This window comes from Cervus canadensis, chromosome 6, assembly GCF_019320065.1.
Source record: "Cervus canadensis isolate Bull #8, Minnesota chromosome 6, ASM1932006v1, whole genome shotgun sequence".
Taxonomy (NCBI): Eukaryota; Metazoa; Chordata; class Mammalia; order Artiodactyla; family Cervidae; genus Cervus; species Cervus canadensis.
Window position 1 is genome coordinate 18998008 of NC_057391.1, and position 21879 is coordinate 19019886.

The 21879-nt window shown below is 41.4% G+C and overlaps 2 protein-coding genes across 8 annotated transcripts in view; one reads left to right on the forward strand and one right to left on the reverse strand.

The window, feature by feature from the left end:
* REC114 (REC114 meiotic recombination protein) overlaps window positions 1–5480 on the forward strand; it is a 108655-nt gene extending 103175 nt beyond the window's left edge. For both annotated transcript variants that reach the window (XM_043471025.1, XM_043471026.1), the window contains exons 6-7: window positions 2569–2646; window positions 5230–5480. In XM_043471025.1, coding sequence (XP_043326960.1) covers window positions 2569–2646; window positions 5230–5394 — 243 coding nt within the window. In that variant the 3' untranslated portion in view covers window positions 5395–5480. The remainder of the gene's footprint in view (window positions 1–2568; window positions 2647–5229) is intronic.
* Window positions 2448–21879, reverse strand: part of NPTN (neuroplastin) — a 67187-nt gene continuing 47755 nt past the window's right edge. For 2 of the 6 annotated variants that reach the window (XM_043471024.1, XM_043471021.1), the window contains 5 exons: window positions 18290–18423; window positions 14862–15135; window positions 7900–7909; window positions 6995–7069; window positions 5479–6493 (listed from right to left, as the gene is read on the reverse strand). In XM_043471024.1, the coding sequence (XP_043326959.1) occupies window positions 7009–7069; window positions 7900–7909; window positions 14862–15135; window positions 18290–18423 (479 nt within the window). In that variant the 3' untranslated portion in view covers window positions 5479–6493; window positions 6995–7008. Of the gene's footprint in view, window positions 2847–5478; window positions 6494–6994; window positions 7070–7899; window positions 7922–14861; window positions 15136–18289; window positions 18424–21879 lie in introns of those variants that run through there. The other 4 variants (XM_043471023.1, XM_043471019.1, XM_043471022.1 and 1 more) reach the window with 3 other exon arrangements.

Genomic DNA, 21879 nt, shown 5'->3' on the forward strand with positions numbered 1-21879 from the left:
GAACTAGGTCTGGAATGCCTCATAAAGGTAATGATATAGAGGACATACATATAGTAAAGACATACACACGTCAGGGTAGAACCTAAATACAATTATCTAAAAAAAGAAAAACTGAGACAGTACCTTAAAGAGGCTGTGGGTCTTTTAACTACAGTGGCAGATGAAGGCCCTGGCCCTCTATTTAAGCTCATCCCAAATACCTAGGTAGAAATATCCCCAGAGCGGCTAGAAAATGTTCATATCTTTTCTTGATTCTGTATTCAAGGCCTCCTTGGATCTGTAGTTTGGTGTTCTGGGTAGATGAGATGTAGAGTGTTGTGCAAAAGACTATAGACTTTGGAATCCACATGGATCTAGGTTGGAATCCTTGCCTGTTAGTAGCTGTGTGTTCTCAAGCAAGTCACTTACCACGTGGTGAGACTGCAATTCTGTCTATAAAGCACCTAGGACAATACCTGGCAGATATCTAAATAAGATGATTCATTATTACTGCCAGTGCTGTTACCTTTTCAGATCTGCCTTGCTTTGCAGGTGAACAAATAAGCATACCAGTTACTTATTATGAAGAGTCAGCACTCACCAGTCAGTAGGGCCATAGTGAGATGGAGTGTCTGAGGCTGCAGAGCAGGAGACAAAAACTCCCTAAGGCCTGCCCTTAGCTTCCGCTGTTCAAATTTGGTATTGTGCTCCCTTTTTCACAATCCAGCTCCAGAGGTGCAAACTCTGGCCAGGCTTTAGTTATCTTGCAGCTCTCCTCATTCAGGTATCTTTTTCCCAGTCCCTGTATTACTTTTGTCTAAAATGGTTTGTTTTTTTTTTTTTTGCAAATTAGAGGTAATTCCGTATCTCTTTTTTTTTTTTTTTTTCAGGTTCTTGAGTCACTTCCTGGCTTATATTTTTACTTTTCCTCTGCCTTGTAATTTTGCTAATTGTGGCCTAACCAGGTGTTTCTCAACCTGAGGGCTTGAGGCAACCCAGCCCACGGCAGCTCCTAGATGAACTCTTCCTCCGCTAGCACTAGGAGTCCAGGAAGGGGCGGCCAAGGGCTTGTCACTGCGTGCGCAGAACCTGCCGTCTGCGTGCACTCAGATGGAGGACTGTCCAGTCCTTAGAGCCATCCTTCTGACTTCCGCTGCTTCCATCACACTTGGCTGTAGATCAGTGTATGTGGCATATGAGTTTTGGTTAGTCTTCCCTAGTTGTTTGAAGAACATGGTGTGAGCTGAGCTGATGTCTCCTAGGAAAACCTCAGAGCTGGAAGAAACACTAAGCAGTGGAATCTGACTTTTCTGGATGAGGAAAAATGGGGTTTGCCTAAGGATTCCAGACTCATTAAAGCCCCTTACCTTTTAGCTCACTTTTATTTAGTATTTCTAACTAGTTTTCTTTCCTTTGTTCTTTTCTTCCTCTGTCCCACCACCCCATTTTTGATGCTTCAGATACACATTTCTGCCAACACCCACTGAAATTAGCAGGACATTTACTTTGGCAGTCAGAACATACTGATACACACCTTCCAGGCAGGGCCTTGGGTTCTCCCTGTGATACCACCAGCTCGCAACTGTCTGGAGATGATTAGTACTCCAAGTGCCACTGCTATCCAGAACACAACTAAGCCTGCAGGCATGTGGCGAGGAAGGAAGGGTGGTGGGGCTCTTGGAGAAGTTTTTGTTTTTAGGTAGAAGCAGCCTCTAATGCCTCCAGGCTTCCTCCTACACCTTGTTCATTTTATTTGCCTAGAAAACATCCCCAGTTCTGCTTAAGAACAGCCCCTCCAGTAAGAAGTAGCTTAGGCTCTGGAGCATTCCTACCCCTCATGCTTATTAGCATACACACCCTTCCTGTACTGCCCTCCACTACAAGCCTGAAGTCTTACACTCCCCTCCATGCCAGCACTTCCTCAGTTTCATTCAAGTTGTTTTACTTGTTAGTTTCTTACTGGGTTGTGGGTTCTTGCAGGTTTCCTGTGGCTCCCTTCCTTTGTTCATCCCAATGTCTAGTGCACAGTATACACAAACATTGTTGAATGAATATATCTAGGAATTGTACTAACAGAAGAACTTAATCATAACCTCAGAATGTCTAAAATGAGATTTTTTTTAAAAGTTACAACATTTGGTTATCTTGCAACTATAGTGTTCCCCCCGACCCCATTTTGCTTTTCTACAAGGAACATGTATATTACCCGAGTAATAATCATGGTTTGTCACCTTCTATAAATTATCAGAAGCTGGGCAATGTCCACTGCCCTCCAGTACCAGCACATGGTCCTGGGCTGGGCCTCTTAAGACAGAAGTGTGCCACGGTGTCAGGCAGGAAAAGGCACTACCAGCCTGTGAGACGTCAGGACGGCAGGCACAGGGCGGTGCCTCAGATTTCCTCTCTGTGTCTCTGCTGTGGTAAATCAAGTAACAGCCAAGCTTAAACCAGGACAGACTACACCAACAAAGACTTTAGTACCTTTACTGATTTTCTTCAACATTTTAATGCATGTGTTCCACTTCTTTAATGGCCTAGGGTATTTATGATTATGTTCAGCCAGTCTAACTGCATGCTGTTTCACTGCAGAACTCAGAGCAGCAGCAGAGGGTGCCGGCTGACACAAGCAGTCCAGGAGGAAGGACCTCAGTGGCCTGGTTAGCTCAGGTAGGGCCTATTTCCACATTCAGTTTTCATGTCAGGAAAACAGTGATCCCGAAGAACTTGGTATTCCTCTGTTCAATCCTCTGTTCTAGAACAGTAACTTAAAGTGTTACTGTATAAGATGGTAAAGACAGAGACAGGCCACTTCCACCTATCCTTGTTGTGAGGTTAGACATGATGGCACATACTGAAGAACTATCTTCCTGAGGAAATAAAAGACAGAAAGTGGTCTCTAATGTTAGCCTTTAAATATGTGAGATAAGCAATTTATTCACCACCATCCTAAAAGAGGAATAAAGGTAAGAATTTCAGTTTAACTTTGGACATGAAATTTGGAAACTCTTCTAAGACAGATACCAATATGAATCTGAAATCGGATCAACCATGGTTTCTGTAGGGGCAGATCTTCAGTGTGAGGATCTCAGGTTAAGGATGTATGGAGCCCTGGGAAGACTCCACTCTGTTACCACAGAACTGCTTTTGGACGTGGCCCCTCCACTTGAATTTTGCTGTTACCAAACACTCTTGCAGAGCTATTCATTCAGGCTCAGGGTTCCTGAGGCTGGTCGTCTCCTCAGTGCGTGCATTCCCTGCTGTGCTTGACAGCAGGTTCTCAGCCAACAGTTCATGCTTTCCCTAAAATTCTGCATGGAATTCATCAATATCCAATTTTCCTAAGTTTTCTTTTTACGTTATCTATTAACCTGTGCTAACAGTGGTGTAAGAAAGAAGATAGGGGTGTTTCTCCACCTGGCACACCACTCATGCAAAATAAATGGGCAGTCACAGATTTTAAAACCTGAAAATTAAGACTAAATAAGAATTCATGTCTATTTCTTTTAGTAAGTCAGAACTATGACAAAATTTAGAAACCTTGTTTTCGAGCAGCAGGGCAGTTTGTAGCCTTGTATCTGCACCAGGATTATAGGTTAACTGAATCAGAGTGACTAAGCCACAGAAAAACATGAGCAGAGTAGGGTGTGATATCCTTATTCAGGAAGTATCAGTTACTATAAAAGATGAACCTCGGTCCAATTTATTTACAGCATATAGAAGAACCACGTATAAAGAAAAAGCATCAGGCTAGCTCAGATATGTTACTTGTTTGCTATAACCTTCTAGACAAGTCATTCTTTGAATATAAATTGGTAAAATTCTTGAAAGCCATTTAGCAATGTAGATAAAATTTAATATCTTATTACCTATAATACCATTTCATCTACACAAATATACATACAAAGATGTTTTTCAGTAATTTTAATAGTAACAAAATAGGAACAATTATTCACTAATGGGATACCGAGTGGTTAAAAAGTGCCATAACCATAAGCGGGATAAAATGTAGTCAATAAAAAGTGACATCTGTCTTAATCTGTTGACATTGGAAGATATTCATAGTACATTGTTTTTTAAAGGCTACAAAACAGCACACATGATTTGACTTTTGTAGTAAAGACACACACACGAAATAAATTTGGAAGGAGATACTACTACCATGTTAATAGTGGCTCTCACTGGAGAACAGGGAGGGCTTCATTTGACTTTCATTTTCTTCTTTCTACCTTTAGATAGTCTGAAAAGCTGGTTTGAATTTAGAAAAGTCAGTTTCTATTATAGATAGTTCCTTGAGAAATGTCAACTGTATACATATACACCAAACCATGCAATCCATGGAAAGGGTAGAAAACCTACCTATCTAGCAGAATTAACATGAGGAGTGAATAAGGCTAAGTCAAGGCTCAGAGGTAGGTGGACCACACACAGAGCTGAAGCCATCTTCGTTGCTTGGGTCGGTGCATCTTTTGCGTAATCTTCCAAATTGCCAAGCACAGTCACAGACTTTTTTTTTTTTTTTAAACTCTCCTCATGTTTAAATATTGGCAGCTTAGTCAACTGACTTTAAAATACTACAGGTTACCAAAGACGACAGAGAGATGACAAATAAGCATGTGAAAAACGTGCAGTATTATATGACATCATTTGTATGACATTCCAGAAAAGGCAAAACTATATACAGTATGGAGGACAGATCATAGTTGCTAAGAGTTGAGGGTTTGACAATAAGAGCAGATAGCAATGAGGGAATTTTTGGGGGTGATGGAAATGTTCTGCCTTCATTTAGCAATGGACACATGCCTCTACTTGTCAAGCCTCATGGACAGAACCAGAGAAAGACACAGCAAGCTGTGTCCTTGGGATAGTCAGTTTGTAACCTTTATTACATTCAGAACCCAATTTCCATATGATGAACAGCTCACATCCATTCTTCCACCTATTAGGCGGGAAGGATGAACTAAGTGGAGTTCATTCATTGATAGACTTCTCAATCCACAAACTTAATCAGCACTGTACTCTTCATTAAAGCAGTCAGTATCTTTGCAAATCACTTTTGGTATACTTGAAATACTAAGGATACCAGTTTATCTCACTCTGTATGTATATTTAGAAACATTATGTAAAGGAACACTGACTTTTGGTGTCTCACTTCCCAAATCTTACCTTAAGACAGTTTTCCTGTGTTCTAGTATTCAGGCTGTTGCTTTCCCCTGTACTCTCTAATAAACTACTCTTTTGGAATCCCCACAGTCTCTCATGGCATCAGAGGAGCTGCCACTTGTCTATGAACAATCTGCATGGAATGCACAAGGGTTAGGCCCCTTTCTACGCTTGTGCCTCATGGATCAGAACTTCCCGGCATTTGTGGAAGAAGTGGAAAAGGAACTAAAAAAGCTGACAGGGCCGAGTGATTAACAGTCTGTGTACATACAGAAATTGGGAGCAATGGGGAAAAATGCTTCCTCCTAAGATTATAGAGAATAAAGAGTATTATTCCAACACCTTTTATCAGTTTTATTTTTAAAAACAGGTGAATCCATTTTTTTTTTTTTACATCATTGCACTTCAGCAATTACACAAAACACAAGTACATGCATCTACCAATTACGCACCGCGTGGGAACCCTGCTGGGCGTGAAAATCTACACCCGAATCAATGAAAAAATACAGTGTCAACCTCAAAGAATAACTAGTTGCATAGAATACCATGCTATAACATTTCAAGATCATTGAAAACAAAAGGTAAATTATAAAAGTTTGCCTTAACTGAATGTACAATTAGGTTTTAACACATCAGTGCAAAAGGATTTAGGAATTTACATGATTTAACAAGAAAAAATAATCACTTTAAAAGCAATCATACATATATACTGTAATTCATTATATCCATTCAGTGAATTGTTCCAGCTTCTCATCAAAGTCATAGGTTAAGCCCTTAAAATTATAGATTTCAGTTTATATTACTCATCTTTATGTACCAGAACTGAACAATTTCCTCATCTGACAACATACAATAAGGAATGAGTATCAGCAGCTTAAAAATGAAACAAGCATTTATTTTGGATTTCTCCCACCCCAAAAAATATAAATATATATATATATATTTATATACTGTATATATCTGTATGTTTTGCTGTACTTTACAAAAATGTATCACTAGATGGCAGCAGTGCATTTTAGAGCTTTGCCAATTTAACAGCTGCATTAAGTAAAAAATGGCGCATGCATGATCTGACCCTCAGAGATCACCTTTTCACTTCTATTTAAATATTTTAACAAAAAATAAAAAATAAAAGCAACATTCACAGCACATCAAGCCCAAAATAGTTTACACCTTCTACACTGAAGCATTGTTTAAAATGTACCTGGCTAGATCACCCTTACAGGAGAGGCTAAATAAGGCATGCTTTAGACAGTCATCATGGTGCTGCTCACTTGAAAGGGGAAAGAACCAAAGAGGTCCAAGCAGAAAATTTAGCGGGTCATGTTGCCACCAGTTTCAGGAACCTAAAGATCTGTGAAGAAAGTATTCAGAAATTAAAAGGGAACATGCACTGTCACTGAATAGGACACCAAGCACCACAGAAAGCTTTGGTTCAAACAGCATGCTCAGGGATGTGGTGTGAAATTCTGATCTCCATGTGCCTAAGCAGGAGGCACTCTGGCCCAGCTGTGCCTGGCCCGGAAGCAAAGTGGGACCAACTGGCCTCCAGAATAATCCACCTAAGAAGGTGACAATTTAACTTTTACCTCTTTTTAAAGAAGTAAAGGGGTAAGGTGATGCTTTGAAACATCATACACACTCTGAAAAGCATCTATGTTTTACAACTCAGCTGAAAATGTTCCTTTCCAGCTGCTTCACTGGACAGACAACTTGTTCCATCAGTATTGGAAGCTCTGAAATCAACTGAAAGATCTTGCAACATAACATCAGCTATTGAAGACTTTGTGAAAAAGTCAAAAGAGGCACATTCATTTGAATATAACTTAAAACTTCTAAAGAAGTCCATACTTACATTATAAGTAGTATTTAATTTGTGTTTCTCTGGCGCAAGTTTTTATCTTTGTGATTGTTGGTAGAGTTGGTTTTCCTTTGGAGGAAAAATTGCATTACAAGAGTTAAGCTCAAGGTCAGTAGCAACTTTTCAAAGTATAACACATGGAAATACAGGGACTCTTTCACTTACTGCCATCCCCGGTATAGTAAGAAATTTTACTGCATGATATTAATACACAATTAATACACCCTGTGTAAAGTGCCTACAACCTTAATCGATCCTTTTGACTCCCAAGGCAGATAATACCCAGGTAACATGGGCTTTGATTTATAAACTATAATTACGACAAAAGTGAGTTAGTTAGTAGCTTTTTCTCTACTCAACACCACTGTCTCGTCTCTTCTTAATTATATTCAGGCAGGGCTGTGCTCTCTGGCACTGAACTAATTTGAGCACGCTTCTGCCTCTGACTTCTTAGTCCCCAGCTCTAGGAAAGAGTGCAAATCTTGGATTGATTTGAAATTTGTAGTTTTGTCTCTCTTGAATACCCACAATTTAATGGAGCCAGGCAGTTTATCCATGCTATAGTCTAGCTTGAAATGAACAAAACCTGAAGCCTCAGACACACTGGTCATTTCCCCCACAGTATCAATTTAAACATATGGGGTGTGCAGAATTTTAAACATTTTTTTTTTTTGCATGGTATTCCACTTTATATTGCTACTAAGGACAAAACTGTACCGCCTGTCCTGGGAATCAAAGGGCTATCAGTCAGCTCCATGTCCAGCTAAGAAGTCTACACTGCAACACTGCTTTCCATTCACTGTCTTCCCCTACAATCTTAGCTATGCCCTTTAGTTAAACTGCAAATACAAAATAACCCAACCAGAAACTACTGAACCAAAGTCCAACAAAGTACTTACATTGGCCCAGCTGGTTCATCGTCTACACAGGTATTCAGGTTTTAATAATCCATTGAGAGACAGGAGAAGAAGGGAGAAAACTGTGAGACTCTGCATCAGGGTTAATAGAACAGCAAACGGCAAGTGGCAAACATGGCTATTCATAGCATTTATTCAAGGCCATTCCATCTGGAGGTGCAAAACACTCATGGAGTTATTATTTCTAGATTCAGGTTTTTAATGGCAGGTATGTTGTTTCAATGGTTTTAGTTAACACTTTGAATGCTTGTCATGAAAAACTGCAACTGGAGCGGACAGATAGGCTGCAATATTATTATACTCATCTTGTCCCCAAGTTCCAGTGGTTCACTCTTAAATAATGAGAAGACAGACCAACATTTCAGTTGTAAAATCCTGCTGTTTGTTTTCTTGTGGTGAATGCATGCATAGTTTTGACTCAATCCTGCAATGTAAGATGGATGTGTATGTGCCATATGTTTAGCCACACATCCTCTCTTCCCCACAGGACACTGTTCCTGCTGTTCTGTAATCTTTACGAGAGTCTGTAGTCTGGAGAATAAGATAGAGGAAGCCACAATAGTTCAACCTAATAGTGGGCCAGTCAGGCTGGGCTGTGCCAGCAGCAAGTGTATGCAGACCAGAGGATGTTCTGTGACAGACCAGAGAAAGCTGAGTAGTGCTGACGTCCCTCTAGGAAAGACTTCAGACAGAAAAACAGGCTCATTCTTGTGCCCTGGCCAAAACCAGAACCCAGATGAGCCATGAGTTATCTCTTTTTTTTTTTTAATCAAACACTTACATTATCTGAGTTTAGGTGCCTTCTTAAATTGGTATTTTCTGATTCTGATTTATGAAGTTTTTCTTTCCTGTTTCAACTAAGGGCAACTTGGTCCCCTTTAATCAGGGTTATATGTATGTGTGTATATATGTGTGTGTGCGTGTATACATATATACACAGACACACAAGAATTTTTTAAAGGCCCATAAAGGTGGGGGAACAAGTTAAGTGCTCTTAGTTTCTTTTTATTTTACAAAAGTCAGGTAGACTAAATGATTCAGAACTGAAGGCTTCTAGAAAAACTCTCAGCAGGATTCCACAAGGGGGCTTGGTGCACATGAAGCAGTTATGGAGATTACAGTCTCAGTGTAGGCATCTGCAGGAGCACACATCAGGAGTAATGTCTGTCAGAGGGAGACATTGCTCCACCTGTTCCTTCGAGGCAACGGAGAGGCAAAGCCACCGCCAGCACACACAGTGACTGGAGCAAAAAAGATTTCAAAAAAAAAAAACAAAAAGAAAAAAAAACAAAAACGGAAACAAAACTAACCACAAACCAATGACTTATCAGCCAAAACAATAGGCTAGCGACACACCAGTGTCCACAGGATTCTACTACTGAACAGTACAGAGAACGAACTAGGACTCAGACACCCAAGACCCCTGGGTGCTGTCGCACAGTGGAATGATACAGAGACGTACCAGGCACTGAGACACACGAGCCTGGCCTGCATCCTCCCTCACCGCAACAACCTAACATGCTCAGCATCCCGGCCAAGCCAACCCAGCTACATGCTAGGAACTCAGCACTGCAGGGACTGACAGGAGCAAACTTAAGAGTATTTTTAGTGCTCTGGCTGTGTACCCGAAAATACAAAATTCTAAAGCAAGATAGCTGATTCAAGAATATCACCAATCTACTCCCAATTTTAAGAGAAAAAAAAGCAGGGGAGAGGGAATCGCGATCGCCAAGCTCATCTTTTCAAAGCATGACACTGTCAGCACCAACCCAAGCACTTCACACCATGAGCTTTTCTTTCTTCAGTAATGTGGATGTATGTACACCCTGGTGCCTGACTAATAATGTCATTTCCCAGCCCAACAAGCCGATTAACGTGCAAAGGGCTGCATGAAGGGGTTTTAGCAAGAGTGGCTCTGGTGTCGCTGCCATGCCTGCAAGTGGGAGCAGCTGCTGTACACAACAGTGTCTACATCTCACAGCCCCTTCATCTCTCTCCCCAAATTCACTTTCACATTTACAAGGAACAAAGAGCCTCAGGTCTCCCATTTCCCTAACCTGAACCACTATCTGCAGCACCACTCTCTTTACAGGTCAAACAAAACAACAACTTGACCCCTAACAGGGAAATCAGGAGAGAGGGAAAGAACAGAACTACAGAAAAAAGGTACAAAAATTAAAGTAAATGAGGATTAAACAGCAAACTGAAATCCAAATTAGTTGTGAAAGTGAATGAAGTAAACTTGAAGAAAAGTGTTAACATTATGAACTGTGCATCGTATAGACTGAAGCGGAGATTAAACAAACTCCAAAAGCATGCATATCACTCACTTACCACCATGTTTTAAGGGTTTGATGCAATTGAGGGGGGAAAAAAAAGAAGTCATAGTAACCGACAAGTATCAACATACCCCCAAACCCTCAGGCCAAAAGACAGCCACTTAAACAATGACTATTCTCTCCAGCTGGGTATTACTCACAGCCACTGACTAGATGAGAAGAGGAGGGCTGGGGAATAATGGAAACAAGATGCTTCTGGAATCCATCTTTGAGTGAAGTTCCTGGTGGGGCTGTTGCAAACACTGATTCAGCTGAATGTTGTCTACCCAATCAAATGCACTAGAACCCTCACTCCCCTTCCCCTACATTGACCCAGAATCTGGAAGGGTGCTCTGCAATGCCTAGTAAATAGCAGCTTACTTGATATACCACCACCTCAAAAAAGATGGCTTTAATGTCAAAATGAGTTGACTGGTCAAAGCTCCTTTTTCACTGCCTCATCTCACTGAGGATGAGTTTTTATGGTTTCTAAAACCACTTAAATTTTGCCAGATCTCAGCAGAGTAGCACAAAATCCAAGAAAGATTAACAATTACTTCCAATTTGCTTCCTTGTTCAGTTCTATTATACTTTCCTCATAAGGTAGCTTGTTACTGGCTCAGATGACCCCTGGTTAAGAGACAACACATGTGTTTCGTGTATCATTTTTAAAATTCATATTTCTTTCCCAACATTCCTGGCCTTTGTAAAGCTTCATATGCTACCAATGTTTTGATCATCTAATTGATTTTGGCACATTAGACTAGCTCTTAATTCTGAAGTGTCAAAAAGAGTTTGGATACATCACAGCCACTAAAAATGGTTCCCACAAAACTGCAAATATCTTTTCTACCAGTATCTTAAAGGAAAAGTGCCTATACTTGCTTATAAAGGTTATCTCCCTAATGGTGAATGTAGAAAACTCTTTGATGCCAGCACTTTTCTTAAATCAGCTTCTGTTTTCATTCAAGGTCAGTAAAATGTGCAATAGAACGGAAGGCCCCAACAACTGAGCAGGCTCATTCCCCATCTCCTCAGGGTACTGGGGAGAGATCTGAAAGCTTACTCTAATCACTCTCTGGGTTCAGTCAGCAGGGAACCAACACAGCAGGTGTGCTCCAAACATGTGTCCAGCAGTAAGGTGGATGGAAGACTAGAGGGATGCTAGTTGTATCTAGTCTTTTTAGAGAAATAGCATTTAACATTTTCAAAGAATGTAGTCAGGAGGTGAGTAAAAAAAAACAAAGCCCCCACTTGGCTCCATGATTCATCTGTTACTAAAAATGTTGACAGCAAAAGGTGACAAGCAGATAATCCTCAAAGACACCGTAATAGGGACCTAAGGGATTTAGATATAAGTTTCACTTACAAAATGTCCTAAAAATACTCTACTTTTTCTAGTAAACAAAAAGTCATGGGCCTTTTTCTTTACCTAAAAAGCAGCTAAACCTTAACACCCTATTTTCTACGTGAGAAATCTAAAGCAGTATTTGCTTTTCTAGTGAAACACAGGCTGAACTATGTAAGTTGAAATTTGTGTGTTTTTATACTTTTGTATTATTCCCTTAGTGCTTTTCTAATACAGTGGTGAGTTACCAAAAACTCACAAACTGCCCAAACTTTATATATGACTTTTATATAAACTTTTTTCATATAAAAAAGGTTGAGTTAGAAATGCATTATTGTTGTATTTTGATAATAGTATACCCACTGGCAGAGAAAAAGCATGTCAGGCCTCTTTAAAAAAAAGAAACAATTTTCACAATGGTATAAATAAGTCAACACAGAGCTATGAACGGTCATTTGATAGGTAAAAAATTTATCACCTCTAAAATTCCAAATCTGTATCAGGTATAATGTACCTCTTCATTCATTCCCAAAAGGAGTATATGCATATATCTGTATGTAAATCTGAGGCAGGGCAGATGGGAGGAAAGCACATGAGGTGAGTTTGCTCTTGTGAATTGCACAGGAGTTGAGGGGAAACTGGCTAAAGAAGAAAAAGACACAGCATAAGGAAAACTCATGGAGGAACTTTTTTAAAAAAATTACTTCCAGAAGAAAAGAAACAAGGGGAGGGCAGGAATAGGGAGGAGTCTGAGAAAAGGAGGAAGACAAAGGAGAAAACTATGGGATGGAAATGTTCAAGCAAGGGCAAGGGGATGACAGAGAATGGAGCCTGGACCGTGCTGGCCGTCAGGAGGGGAATGGAGAGCAGGCAAACTGCAATAATCCCAGTATCCCAGATTTTTCACACCAGTTCAACAACAACAACAAAGTAAAAGCTGCTTGCATTACAGCATTTTTCTAAGACACTAGAGCAAGACGGTTTTACTTTGCACTTACCCTGCAGTCCTCTTTTATACAGGATTCACTCACTCTCCATAATAATTTATCTTAAAAGAAGTACTTTCCCCTTAGGAAGCTGTTCATGAGTTTTGCTGGCCACAGATGTCTCTTATTAGAAACTCGTCCCCATTTGTGTTCAACTGCCATAGAGCTCTTAAAAAAAAGATAGCTGCTACCTCGGACAGGTGCTTGCAGTTGTCAGAATCAATACTAACCATTCCTCATGTTAGCACTGAGGTCTTCCATACATACTGGGACAGCAACCTGGTAAGTGAAATGGCTTCCTGCAAAAACCACTAGAATCTCTGACAGGGACAGGCTAAGCCAATGTGTCACTCTGCCAACAGAGGAGCAGCCAGCCTTGTCTTAAAAGTTAAAAAATAAAGTTTGGAAGCTCATTTTTACCTTTTTCTACTGACTTTTTGCATCTCAACCTTTCCAAAACAGAAGCCAAGAAAGGTGATATTTAACAAAGCAAAACCATTCAGAGGGAATGAAAAAGCTCTTTTCAGGAGTGAGAGAAAACCACTCCTAGTAAGCCAACACTGAAAACACACTGGCAGGCAACTCTTCCCCTTTACTCTCAGATCTAAACATAGGTACTCTGCTTTGGAAGTCCTAATTTGCACTAAGAAAGAGAAATTTTGAGAAACAAGCATTACTCATACATGATAAGCCTAAGAAAGCAGTTTTACTTCATAGAATAGCAGTTCTGTGGACCCAAGAGAAGGAAAGTAAAAAATCCCAGGAAACGCTGAGTCGCACAGAACAAGCCCAGGAATTTGCACAGGCCCGTCTGCTTCCAGCTGTGTCCATCCCGTTCCTCCATCTAGTTCATTGCTCAACGTACCCTTGGATGGACGTCCAAATACATTATTAGTTTCAACAAAAAACCTTGTCACCAACCTCACTACAATCCTCCCTCTACCAAGTGCAAGCAAAGAGACTGAGGAGCTGCTGAGAAAAGAGGAAAAGAAGGGGAGGTGGCTGCTGCCCTCAAACGCGTCCTTCCAGAGAATCTGAAGCCACTGGCATGCCCTCAGGGCCGCACTCCTTCTAAGGGAGCACCAGATGTCCCTGAGCATTCTCCACTGACACACATGGCAGGCAGCGCATCCCGCTGGCCAGCCACAAGAACACAGACCGCTCTCTGGGGCAGGGCACAGCACTCCAGTACACAAGCATGGGCCCAGAACGGCCAGACTGGAGTTGACATCCTCCCTGTCACCCAGAGCTGGCCCCCGCTGAGCCTAGGGGCACACTCTTCCAGTCCAATCAGTGACAGGCAAAGGGTGATCATGGCTGGCTGGTCAATTATTTGTTTTTGCTGACAATATTATAGGGCTGGAGGATGGAGCTGGGGGAGCTAGTTAGGAATCTGAAGTACCATGGGTGCGAGTCTCAATCAGCAGTCTCCCCCGCCAATTACAATCAGAGAGTTAGAAATGAAACATCCATAACAAAAACACAGAAACTTCCAGAACCTTCTCTGACTCTAGGTATGTCTATCAATCTAAGATTCTTGTTCTTTCCAATGCCTAACAATTGGCTGTCGTTCTGCTGCTCTTATTCACTTACTTCTCTGACCCTGGGCCAGTCTGAGAGTCCTGCTCAGGCTGGGACGCCAGACAGTACTGCTTTGCTATTTGTTTTAACTGGGGGTGGTGATGCGTCAGATGCTCTCCACCATTCTTTGTGAGACAGACAAAAAGCCAAATGGCAGGGGCCTGCTTCACCAGGAACCTTGAAAACCTTCTGAAGAGGCCAACCAAGGGAACCAAAGGGTGGCCTGTTCCCATGGCTTATCCCAAGAACAGTTTGACTAGACTGGTGCAGTTACCTATAGGGGCTACACCAGGCAACCATGTGACAACCAATCAGATACCTTAAATCTGCCTGAAAAGGCCAGGTGGCCTGCGATCTTGGGGTGGCTTCTAGGCTTGACTTGGATTCTCCTCAAGCTCAATCTGCCTGATGATCTGTATTGGAGGAGGACAGAGCTGAACAAAGAGACTGACCACTGCCCATTCCCCACAAGGGGCCTGAAGGGCAGAAGGGACTGGGGTTTGAGAACACCCACATGGAAGGACAGAGCTAACAATTATAGCTCGAAGTGGCTAATCTTAGGGGTAGGGGATGAGGAACCAGTATAAGAATTTTTCCTTCTCTCCTTTTGGGACTGAATCCCAATATCCTTATAGTCCTCTTTGGGTGCTTGGAAACCACCCCCAAGGAACCAGCCCCAACATTACAGCTATTTTGTAGGGATGCTCTTACCGTCAGGAACTTCATCTGGCCTCTTCCTCTTTTCATATACAACAATGATCACCACAAGGATGATGATTTCTGCCAGAATTCCCAAGAAAGGCCAGAGTGGGGCCAGGTGGCTCCGTACCCTGAGGATGGTGACCATGGAGGAAGAGCCAATGGAGTTGGTAGCATTACATTCATACTCGCCAGGGTCTTCTGTGATCTGCAGGTTCGTGATGCTCAGCTCAGTGTAATTTTCCCTGTTGATGATGATGAAGCGGCCAGAGGTATTGACAATATCCTACTCAGGAGCAAAAAAGTGAGAACACACAAAGATCAGAGTAGGTGAATTAGTGCCCAACACAGGGTGACACTTTTCTCCATCCTAAGCAAAACACTGAACTGGATCAGGAAGCAGTGTCTAGTGTCATTTTTGTCCAAGCAACTTTGAACACTTGATCACTGACTTCCCTTCAATCTCAACAACAACCAATCAATAAGCTTCCAGCAGAATGAGGACTTCTCCAATTTTAATGAAGTGAAGGGACATCCTTCCCTGCAGACCCAGAAAAGATGACTTAATCTGGAAGATGTTGCTCCAAACACCAGGAAAGAACTCCGTAACCAGAAAGAGGATGGAGAAAGGGTGTGAGCTCCATGGTCAGGTATGTATCTGGTAACATCAGGCCTATTTGATGACTTCAGATTCAGCACATCTACCTCACACTTGGTGAATTCTGGAAAGTTTCCCTAAACTTCCCCTACAAACAATGCCAAGAACTTGCTCCTAGTCAGAATGGAGGAAATTCATAACTTCCACTTCCTTTCAGAATTACAAGGTTAAAGGAAGGTTTAGTTAAGAGATATTTACTAATATATGCTACATGTTTTATATCCAACCTAAGAGGAAGGTGAGAAAGGGAGAGCATGACACAAAAATGACCTCCAGAGGGAACCAGACCTCCAAAGAGATGGTCCCAGGAACGTGCAAGAAGCGCCAACAGAGGGCATGTATAGAGCCACACTGCACTGAGTGGACACTGCTAGGAAGAGTCACGGAAACTTGGAGAAGAGCTAACATTTGAACTAGACTGTGGGAGAGGAGAGCTGACCAAGCAAGACAGGAATGCTCCAGGCATGTGTGGGAAGACAGGGGTGAGAGTATGACCAGGGGTTTGGGTGGAGCTGGAACAGGTTTGCAGCTCTGGTCTCCTGGGATACTAGCAGGGGAAAAATTTGACTCTGTGTCAGTTCACATGCAGCAACTGAAGGATAATCAGAAACAGTAGAGAAGAAAGGTAAATATAATCTCCAGAATGATGTCTAGCTATAGCATAAATCATGTCTGCATTTAAGTATGGGTTTGGCTAAAATGAGATATTCATAGCCTTCAAAATTAAGAGTTATTCTGTGAAAACTTCAACCCTAGGATTTGAAAAGCTGCCAACTCCTCTAACTCCTGCTCTACTCATTCACTAATTCCACATTTCTCACTTATGATCTTTGGTCCACAAGCCTTCAAAGGGTTTTTAAATTTTTATTTTATTTTCAATTGGAGGATAGTTACTTTACAATATTGTGATGGTTTCTGCCATACATCAACATGAATTAGTCACTGGTGTACACATGTCCCCTCCTTCTTAAGCCATCCTCCCACCTCCCTCTGCATCCTACCCCCTCTAGGCTGTCACAGAGCACCAGCGTTTGGATTTCCTGCATCATACAGCGAATTCCCACTGGCTATCTATTTTACATAATGTATATATTTCAATACTACCCTCTCAAGTCATCCCATCCTCTCCCTCCCCCTCTGTGACCGTAAGTCTGTTCTTTATGTCTGTGTCTCCACTGCTGTCCTGCAATAGGATCATCAGTATCATCTTTCTAGATTCCATATATACATGTTAATATATGATATTTGTCTTTCTCTTTCTGACTGACTTCACTCTGTATAATAGGCTCTAGGTTCATCCACCTCATTAGAACTGATTCAAGTGTATTCCTTTTTATAGCTGAGTAATATTCCATTGTGTATATGTACCACAGTTTCTTTATCCATTCATCTGTTGATGGACATCTAAGTTGCTTCCATGTCTTAGCTATTGTAAATAGTGCTGCAATGAACACTGGGGTACATGTGTCTTTTTCAATTACTGTTTCCTGAGGGTACATGCCCAGTAGTGGGATTGCTAGGTAATATGACAGTTTTATTCCTAGTTTTTTAAGGAATCTCCATGCTGTTTTCCATAGTGGCTGTATCAGTTTGCATCCCCATGAACAGTGCAAGAGGGTTCTCTTTTGTCCATACCCTCTCCAGCATTTACTGCCTGTAGACTTTTTTGATGATGGCCATTCTGACCAGTGTGAGATGATACCTCAGTGTAGTTTTGATTTGCATTTCTCTAGTACAAGGTTGAGCACTTTTTCATGTGTTCTTTAGCCATCTTTATGTCTTCTTTAGAGAAATGTCTGTCTAGTTCTTCCTCCCACTTTTTGATTGGGTTGTTTTTCTGATACTGAGCTGCATAAGCTGCCATGTGTATTTTGGAGATTAATCCTTTATTAGTTGTTTCATTTCCTATTTTCTCCCATTCTGAGGGCTGTCTTTTCACCTTGCTTATAGTTTCAAAGGGTATTTTTAAAGTACTATCATATGCAAGAAACGTTTGTGGTCCGCCACCAATTTACCTTGGTTAATCTTTATAACCTTTCTAAGGAACCTGGATTACATGATCTCTAGGGTCCCTTCTGATTCTAAAGACTGACAATCAAAGAGGATGCCTGAAAAGTATAGTTCTAGGCATACAAAGCCTGGAGAGTAATGTATGACATCCCATCTGAGAGAATAGGAGATTGGTCAAGCATTAATCAAGAGTCTAAAGTTTTGACTCTCCCAATACCATCAGGAGTCATCCCACAGATTGGAAAAGATGTTTTCTTTGAACTTTTCTGGAGCAGATACTGCCAGATTTCCAATGCCTAAGGCTGCCAGTGGGCCTCCTTAGATTGTCTCAATTCCTAATCAGTAATTTAATATGTTTCAGGAATATATAATACTATTAACTGCTCTTACTGCCTTGCCTTCCCTAAAAAATGAGAAAAATACATGAAGACCACTTCAAGAACAATATTTTCTCTAGGATAAATGGACTAGAATAATAGTAAAATTTTAAGACTGGGGTTAGCTCTTCTCGGGTGTCTTATCTTGAAGGCAAACAGCCAAGCCTTTTACCAGACAGTTTTAATAAATTCATATGTAGGGATTCCATGCTGAGCAGAGACTATCAGTGCCCTTCAAATTCATGGTATAACCATGACCCCAGAAAGGGTGACCCAAGCCACGGCAGCTAGGATGGCAGGTTGCAGAGACTTGTCCCGATGTCTGGAGCGCCCCAGGAGAACTCCAGCAACCACAGACACCCACACACAGAGGGCCAGGGCTGCCTCCTACTCACCACGAGCATACCATTCTCCTTCTTGTGCCATGTCCACTCTGGGTGGGGGTAGCCAACTGATTTGCAGTACATCATGGCATCCTGCCCTTCATTCTTGTTCTCACTCCGTTTGTGGCCAGTGATGTCAGGAGCAGCTGTGACAAAGTGTTGAATACCGTTACCATGGGAGCCTATGCTGAACAGGATACAAGGCCCCAGCTACTGCCTCAGAGCCCTGCTTCTTAGTCAGTCTTTAGACCCACCCTCATATTCAGCTTCGATAACATGCATTTCAGGTCAGAACAGAGCAATGGAACCAATCCCATGCCCTAACCTCCCACCCACCAAAGCAGGCACCAGGATTACTATATGTGAAGCTCTACTAATAATATGGGTGGTTCTACAACCTACTGGAAGACAACAGAGGTGCAACTGTATAAATTAAGCCATCCTTTAAAGAAATGTAAACAGAAGCTATTATCTTCTCTGCCAGTCATGGTTTTTTTCTCACAACACCTGCATTAGCAGTAATTATGTATTATATCAAATGCCATATATTATGTTAAGGAAATGAGAGAGCCCTGAGATCAAACACCTAAAATCAAGTCCTATTGTAAGGTATATAAAAACAATGAATGATAAATGCTTGGAGAAGCTACCCAAGGAATATCAATAGCCAAGCTTCTCCCAGAAAATAGGGAATCCAGCAAACCAGTCTTCACAAGAGAAGAAAGAAATGAACAGGAAATTCAACCAGTGTCTCACACGGTTGTTTTAATGACTTAAGAATCTGATTTATACACCTGATTTGCAGTTATCTCAATGAACCAAATCTTCAGGAAATTTCTAGACATGCTGGAAGCTGTTGGTCTCTGCTTTTCATGATCATTTAGGAAAAAATAAGCAGCATATGTGGCTTAAATATTAGATAAAGTTCAAGGACCCAAGAAGCCTGAGATGAGAGCTAATTCTTTGAATTTGGCCTTCTTTTATCTTAACTATAAATTTCCACCTTACCACATCAGTTCTACTAATCTGAAAGCAATAAAACTCAAAGTAGGCCAGACATCGCTTTGTTGGCCAAAATGCGAAAGAGAATCAACAGGCCTGGTCCAAATTCCAGTTTTGCGAGTTATTTAATTATTCTATGCTTGAATTTTATACCCATCATCAGATGGAGTTATTTCTAGCCCCTGCCTATATGCAGTGTCTTACATAGACAGATAAATGTCATTTTGAGACTGTAAAAGCCTGTATAATTATACCATGGGCTGAATCCCATGTTTTCCTTCTGATTGGCTTGGTTTTTCTTGGCTTAAAAATAATCCCATGTCCTGCTCCTCTCACACTGTGCTTCCTAAGACCACCTCCTGAGGCACCTGGATAGGAAAAGAATGATCAAGGCCCCAAGCCACCTCTACAACCTGCCAAATGAAAACCTGGTCATTACCACTCAGTGTGAGGTGTTTTCCAGATAGGATATTATAAAGGAAATGTCTTTTTGTTTTCCCAGCCACAACTCCTCACTACAGAAGGGAATGAGTCAGGCTGGCTCAAGTTCTCCACATGCCAAATTTCTTCCACAGTGGATCAATCACCTCTCAGGCCTAATGTTTAACCTGGTCACTCTTCCTCAGAGCTTTCTGCAGTCAGTAAATATTAAGAACTACTTAAGCACTCCAAGGAGCAAGCTCCACAGCATACTAACACGCCATCATGGGGGAGCAGGGAGACACAACAAGCAGAAGAGCTACCACACTGTACCTCTAGTATGTTTCATTCATTGGACAAACATTTGTTGAGCACTCATCATGTGCCAAATTCGTCACAGAGTGGCAGGAGAAGGCCTTTCTGATAAAGTGAATTTTAGCACAGTCATGAAGAAAATAAAAGAGTAAGCCACATGTATCTGCAGGAGGAACACTCCAAGTAGAGGGAAAGGCAAAAGCTTTGGGGCAGAAATGTGCTTGTTATGTGTAACGAACAGCATGGAGGAATTTGGCTGAAACAGTAACCAAGGGGATGATGGTAAGAGATTAAATCAGAGAATGGAGCCTAGACATGATAGGATTTTGTAGGACATACATTGTCCGACAATTGCTTTGGCATTTACTCTAAGTCAGCTGGGAAGCCACTGGTGAATACTAAGCGTAGGTATGAAATTATCTCTATGTTTTAACAGGCTCCCTCTGGCTACTATGTGGACAACAATTGTAGAGAGAGAATAGTGGAAGTAAGATCAATTAGGAGGTTCTGAGAACAATCCAGAAAGGGGGAGGGGGAGGTTTGGATGAGGGCAGCAGCAGTAAAAGTGAGGAATTCTGGATATTTTATAGGTTAATATATTTGTTAATGGACTGAAGGTAGAACGTGAGAGAAAAAGGAGCCAAGCATGACCCCAAGGTTTCTGGTCTGAGTAACTTCAAGAATGGAATTGCCAGTTACTGAGATGAGGAAGACTGAAGAAGAATTAGCATGGCTATTTTTTTTGTCGTTGGTTTGTTTTATTTTGTTTTGCTTAGGGATAAAGCAATGATGGTAATAAAAAACCAGGAGTTCAAAGTTTAGGAAATGTTAAGTTTAGGACTTAATTTAACATCCAAGTAAAGTTGTCAAGTAGGCAGTTGAATATCAAGTCCAGAGCTCAGGGAAATGGTTGAGATATAACTTTCAGAAATTGGCTTACATGTGATGTTTTTTTCCACTTTCATTCTCCTTTGCCCCACAGAGAATACTCAACTCTATTTACTCTGGCCCAGTTAAGTGCTTCCCTGTTAGGTCAGTTGATAAACAATCCGCCTGCAATGCAGCAGACCCCAATTCGATTCCTGGGTCAGGAAGAGTCACTGGAGAAAGGATAGGCTACCCACTCTGTAGTTTGGCCTGGAGAATTTCATGGACTCAATAGTCCATGGGGTCACAAAGAGTCGGTCACGATTGAGTGACTTTCACTTTCAGTTACTTGACTAATTCCAGTAGTGCTGTGAATTCAGCAACATCAGATTTTGCCTTGGAGACTCATCCCCAAGATTATACATAAGAACCACTTAGAAGACTAAAACCTGAGTTGGTTTATGGCTATACAGTCTCTAAAAAGCTACTACTCTTGAAGACCAAGACCTGGGTTTTGGTCTTTCAGTCCTACCTACCTCGGTGCTCAGGTTGAAAACACCACACCCTCCTTTCATTCATCTACTCCAGTTTCTATGGAGGCTTCTATTTACAGACAGGAAGGTGCCTAAAAGGCTATTAGATGCAGAGACAACAGGAACTTATTGCGCCCCCCCGCCCCACCCCCACCCTTTGTTGGCCATGTTTACATAGTAAAGCCTACAAGTTTTCATGGTTAGATCTACTGCTGCTTTCTCAACTCGGCAAAGAATACTGAGTGAAGCTTAGGAATAATATCCCCTCTTCCTAATGTACTCAAAAGAAAATGCCCTGATTATTCACCCTTGGATTGGTGGAAGTATCACTAGTATACTAGGCAGACAGGAAATTAACGCAGGTTACATCACTTTACCCTTATAAGGAATGATTATAACAACTATCACTTCAGCCTTTGCGTCAATGAAGTAGGTCACTTCTCTCTGTTCTTTAGGGGAGCTGCT